Raw genomic sequence first — 6,071 nt, 5'->3', positions numbered from 1 at the left:
CCCTTTCTTCACAGAGCTCCTAAGTGGCAATGATGTGCTAGGGACTGCTGTGCTTCCCAGCATGAGCACCCATCCTCTGAGGGTCTTGAGAAGGGTAGTGGATTGGTCCTGGAGCCCTCATGAAAGGAGGCGGTGGTCCCATTGGATGAAACATATGTGGCCCAAAACCTGCAGATGAGAGAGAACAAATTTATGAGGCTTGCAGTTCTCTTGACCATATGTGATGCATCAAATCTTCCCAAGTTCCAGCCCAGCTTCACATAAAGCAAACTGACAGGGGCTTAAGAAAATAGCAATTCATAAGACTCGTTCTGGACTGTCTACACGTGTTTTCCCCCTCAATTTTGAAGACCTTTCCCCCAAGTCCAAGTTAGAAAGAAACAACACTCCACAAGTCTCAAGGTACTTTCTAATATCTTATTTGAACTCTGCTATGAACCAGCCATGTCCGATCCCACCAGGCTAAAGCAGAATTCAACTAGAATTCGAGAGTTAAGGAAGAAATCCTGATGGCAAGAGAGGGAATCATTAACACCAGGGTGTTCTCCAGGGAGTATGAGAATGCAGTTACAGAAGAACTTGCCACTCACGACCGACTGACAAGGTTTACTCTACCACTGGCATTCTTTAAGGCTGGGCTACAGAAAGTGCCAGTTCTGAATTGTTTTAAAGGTTCATTTCTGGTCATCAACAAGAGAAAGAACTTAAGTCAAAACTCAAATGCTGTTTGATTTGTCTGACAGTTTTTTGTAATAAGACTTTCTTGAAGAAGGTGAAATGTCATGTTTACTGTCCACACTGAGTAGAAGTATTCTAGGGCATAAATTAGTGATAGATTCCTGCAGGCCAATAACTCCTGCTCCAATTATGCATATATATGGATTTTAGAAATCTGGGGGGCGGGGGGGAGTACCAGTAACTCTAACAGGTTTATTTACAAATGCCTTGGACTTGATGTGAGATGTTAAGGTGGGATTTTCATAAGGATTTCTCTGGGCTAAGGTGGTTGGACATTTTCACTAAGAGTGGAGATGGATGTTACCTGGGGGTGGAGGTGGGGCAATGCCTGGGGGTGGAGGAAGGGCGATATTGACCACTGCTGGAGGTCCACTTGGGGGCAGGTTGAAGTAATTGGCAGAGGCTTCTTCTTCAGCTGCAGGAGGAGGAGGAAGAGCTGGAGGAGAGAAAATAGGCATGGGTTGTTGTTAGGTGCCGTCTAGTGTTCCATTCACTCTTAGAACCCCCTCCCGAGATCCTGCTGGAAGACTTCAGCTGCTGTAGGGGGAGGTTCATCACTTCATCTAACAGAGGATTCAGGGTGGACAGAGCTCCTAAAGTCAGCAAGCTCTTGGGAAGAAGGATATCTGCACTCACCTCCTGGCAATCCTGGAACTGGCTCCAGTTTGATCCCAGAGTCCGTGGTTCCATCCTTCTCTTTTTCTTTTCCTCTGGCTGCTTGGGATCTGGGAGACAGAAAGACATGCCATCAGTACTTACATCCACTATCTCACACCTCTGCTTCTCATGTTCTGTACTCAAATGAGGTTCATTCAATTTTTGCTTACTCTTCACCGAACAGTCATTCCCCACAAATGCCACAGAGCAGTGAACAAAGAGAAAAGTCAGAAAGACCTGTTCTCTAAATCAATGTATTAGAATTTTGTAAATAAACTACACTAGAGTTCCAATTTACTTGCTAGAATTGTTAAAAGAACTAGAAAAGGCAGCATAGATATTTTTGGCACCACACTCAGCCCATAAAAACCACCCCGAAAGGGGAGCTGCTAATTGTCAGTATTCTCCTCCCAGGTTCCAAGGTAGAAGAAACTCATTTTCCCTTTGAACTTTCAAAGTATTTTTATCCATGTCTCCTTTATGTAACCATCACTTTCAAACAAATTAGTTATCCTCTATCTTGGTATATCCATTAGCCAATCAACAGCTAAGGAGTAGAATCTAGTTGTCACTAATTTATAAGCACTCAAACCTATTTGCATTTCCTGGCACAGTATTTGGCCTGTAATAGCTGGTTACCTAAAATATAAATCTTTAAAGGAGATTACTACACCAAGACTCTGCACAAATATTCAAAGCATTTCATAGGAATAAAGTATGAAACAAAGAATTAAAAAGAAAGTATTGCTAAAGAGCCTATTCTTTTAAGTCCATTTGCCAAAAGCTTATGAGTCCCCAGATAATGAAATTTTCTTGAAAATCTGAATACTGTTATTTTAAGATTGCTGACATCTCACCTTCCCCATTTCACGTTGAGTCTTCGACCATTAACAATCAACTTATTGAAGGACTTCTCCGCAGCCACTTCTGCAGCTTGCCTTGTGGCAAACTGAATGAAAGCACACTGCTGTCTCTGTACAACTGTGATTGTTCGGATCTCTCCAAACTGATAGAAATGGTTCCTGAATGGATGCAACCAGAGAAAAACGAGTGTCAACACCTCAGAGACATTAGTGGGAAGTTCTAAATGGAGCATACTCTTTTATCACTGAGTCACCACCAGGAAGGCGGGCCCTAGAGTTACCAGGCTGAGTACATTACCCTAAGCTAGTGCTGCCTACTTAGAGAGGAAAAGAAAAATATTGAAGTAAATAGAGGCTGTCAAACAGTTCAGGGTATTTCTTACAGGAAAAGCGGTTCCATTTGGTTCCCGGAGGACCCTAAGTCTTAGGCTTATTGTCAGTGGATGGCAAACTATGGTCCACTAGCCAAAAATGTTAATTTTTAATGGGTTGCAAAACATAAAAGATAAAGAATACATGACAAATTACATATGGCCCATAAGCCTCAAACATTTGCTATTCGGCCTATTAAAGAAAAGGCTACAGACTTCATGGACATTATCTCTCTTGCTTAAGGGTTTTATTATGGTGACAGGATACCAAGTGCATGTTACAAGTTTAAAGAACTTTATCTCCTTTCCATCACTACTGCCCAGATGTCTCATCTAGCCAAACAAAATACAAATTCACCAACACCAGTCACCTTTAAAAAGACAAACATTTAAGCTGAGTTTTATAATCTCAAAGCTTCCCTTCTCCCTCCCCTGAATAACTAACCATGTTCAGAATGTGCCATCCTTGAAAAATTCTAATAGGTATTGGGCTAAACAGAACCCTAAAATCATTACCACTGCAGTGATGGAGAAAGCACTATTGATGAACTTACTCTCAGATAGAACAATTTCATAAAAATTCCAGTCACTATGATACTAACAATAAGAGTAGTTAAAGAAAAATATACTCCGTACAAAATGATCACACTTGCCTGTATGTCTGTTAATAAATAATTCCAGGATCTTTAAAAATGAAAAAAAACTCATAAAAATTACACTTACACACCTTAGGTCTGTCTCAGTAATGGTATCACCTAAACCGCCAACATATAACGTGGTGATAGTTTTGTCCTCTGGGGGGTCCAGACGAGGCATTGTTGAAGCTCGTTTTAGGAGTTTATCTGCAACAGGGTCATTGATTCCATAATATCTGTCTTTAATATTCTGATCTGCCAGGGGGTCATCTGGATCTGTGGGCTTCTCATGTCTAAGGATCAAGGGAAAACAATGAATAAAGGCGAGACAAAGGGGAAAAAATTAAATATCACTCAATAACAGCTACAATATTAAAGTCCAAAATGTCTATTTTGATGTGTCTTCTAGCTTATTAAACCAGAACCACTATTAGAAAGGTTAATATAAACCTGTCTCATTCCAGTCAATTTGTAGTTGGAGCAACACTAGAGAACTGACCCACAGGGCTCCCCAGGCTACAGTGTTTAAAGGAGCAGACAGAGCTTTCTCCTGAGGAGCAGCTGGAAGGTTCAAAGTATTAACATTAATGTTATCAAGCATCTTAATCATTGTGCCAGTAGGACTCACAGTTATTATAAAAATAGGATCTTTAACATACTATTCTTAGCCTCCTTTAAGCCATTTAAACAATCATTAGAGTGCCAGTGTTTAAAAAAAATGCTTTTGAAACAGCGCCTCTCCTTAGGTCAATGATCCTTTATGTATTTGTGGTCTTGCATTTCACCAAGAGTATTATTAAAGCAAGAGACCCAGAAAGGCATCTAGGATTTGTACGTGTGTTGGAGGGTCAGTGAGTGTTAAGTCCTATGTTATGAATTCACAGTCTGGAGCCTATCAGTCTTGACTGATCTGCCTCATCCTGACACTGGGATTCAAGTCATTTATACCAGGACAGTGAAGACAAACATTTCAGGGAGAAATCTTTAGGATTACTATCTACAATATACAGTACAGTAACTTTATTGCCAAGGAAACTGTCACTTAAGCTCTTCTAAATATAATAGTTTTAAGACATGAAATTCAACAAATTTGTTGTATGATTTTAAAGCAAAAATAGTGAAAGCAATACCTCCCACTAGGACAACTAAGTACCTGAAAGCAAACACTGAACACACGGTTCCGCTCTTACCTGTAAGGACACTCCTCTCCTCTCTTGCACTCTCCTTTCACCCAGAAGGAGCAAATGTGAGGCCGATTTCTTTTGTAGTAGGGTGTGGTCCGGGCCAGTTTGAGCAGCATGTCACTAGTAGACGTCGCTTTCCCTAGCATACCAACTGGCCGTGTTCCATCAGAATTAGATATCTACACAGGAATGACAAATTCAAAAGATTAGACTGTGACAATTCACTAGGACACCTGAATCAAATATAAAGCTACATCAATAAAGTGACAACACACCTCTCTCTCCATATTCTGGGTGTAGTACTCTTTGTTGACATCTGACTTTGGCATGTCATCCTTAAAAGATAATCCTGCATCACGAACCTGGATGGGTAGTCCTAGTATAAAAGGAGGGAAAACACAGGTATACTTAAAACACATTTATACTGACAGTAATTGAGTTACAACAACATCTACTCCTAGATATGTCTTTATGTCAAACTTGTAGGTAAGTTAAACACAGGTAAATGCCTATGGTTCTTACTTAGCAAGTAGAGGCTTAAAACCTTTTCAAAGATTTAAAAGCTGCAAGTGCAGCTAGTGAAGGTGATTGTGACAAAGAATTTGTTTTCAGTAAGGAATTTCTTGAGCCATGTTCCTCTGTTGCACACCTGGCGGTGGCTCTCTCAGCCTGACGCGCTGCCTGCTGCTTGCCAGTTACCGCTAGTGAATGGGGACAGGTGAGGCAGCAGAACCCCAGCTCGCTCAGACCCCACCGCTGCCAGGCCATCTAATTCCCACAGGCTTAATTTTAAAGTGAACACACAACAAGGTTTATTTTTAAGCTGCTCATTTATCTTTTAGGCTGGTACCAGTCACAGTTACCTAAGAATCCTTCTAGTCTACATAAAGATCATAAGTGATAAGGTAGGACCAAGCTTAGGCGGCCTAGCTCATGGAATAAAAACGCTGACAAATAAAGTCAGACACGCACAACCTGGAGAGGATAAATTGATAAATGGGGCCTTCTAAAGATTAAATACCTGAGTACATAAAAAATATTTTCCAACACAGCGAAAAGAAAATTGACTGACTGGGGAAAAAATCATTTGGCAACACGATCTCAGACAAGGGTCTCATAACAAAAGCTTACAATATCCTGCAGGGCCTCCACAAGAAAAAGACTGATAATTACAAAATGGGCAAAAGACATGAAAAACCTTTCACAGAGGAAGATATCTGAATGGCCAACAGAGACATGAAGAAATACTCAAAATCACTGGCAATAAGAGAGGCACAAATCAAAACCACAATGAGATACCATCTACCTCCAGTAGCAGTGGCAAAGTTTAATAGGACAGCAAATAATAAATGTTGGAGAGGACGTGGTGAGATAGGAACTCTTATACATTGTTGGTGCAACTATAAAATGGCACAACCCCTCTGGAAGGCAGTTTGTCGTTTCCTCAAAAAGCTGAACATAAGGGAGCTCTGGTGGCCTAGTGGCAAGAAGCTGCACTACAATCCCACAGGTGCATGGTTCAAAATCACCAGATGCTTTGCTGGAGAAGGAGAGACAATCTCCTCCTGTACCAGTCAGATCTGATTTGACGGTACATGCACAAAAAATAATAAAAATTAAATT

General features: G+C 40.8%; 1 protein-coding gene across 1 annotated transcript in view; it reads right to left on the bottom strand.

The window, feature by feature from the left end:
- RBM22 (RNA binding motif protein 22) overlaps positions 1 to 6,071 on the bottom strand; it is a 9,551-nt gene continuing 3,480 nt past the window's right edge. Inside the window, exons 5-11 of the mRNA XM_006893687.1 lie at positions 4,724 to 4,824; positions 4,455 to 4,627; positions 3,357 to 3,557; positions 2,253 to 2,417; positions 1,375 to 1,463; positions 1,043 to 1,174; positions 1 to 168 (exon numbers count right to left, since the gene is read on the bottom strand). Coding sequence (XP_006893749.1) covers positions 38 to 168; positions 1,043 to 1,174; positions 1,375 to 1,463; positions 2,253 to 2,417; positions 3,357 to 3,557; positions 4,455 to 4,627; positions 4,724 to 4,824 — 992 coding nt within the window. The 3' untranslated portion in view covers positions 1 to 37. The remainder of the gene's footprint in view (positions 169 to 1,042; positions 1,175 to 1,374; positions 1,464 to 2,252; positions 2,418 to 3,356; positions 3,558 to 4,454; positions 4,628 to 4,723; positions 4,825 to 6,071) is intronic.

This window comes from Elephantulus edwardii, unplaced genomic scaffold (genome assembly GCF_000299155.1).
Source record: "Elephantulus edwardii isolate Elephantulus edwardi_28Jun2011 unplaced genomic scaffold, EleEdw1.0 scaffold00130, whole genome shotgun sequence".
Classification (NCBI taxonomy): Eukaryota; Metazoa; Chordata; class Mammalia; order Macroscelidea; family Macroscelididae; genus Elephantulus; species Elephantulus edwardii.
Note: the sequence above shows the minus strand (reverse complement) of the source record. Positions and strands in the feature narration are given on the sequence as shown.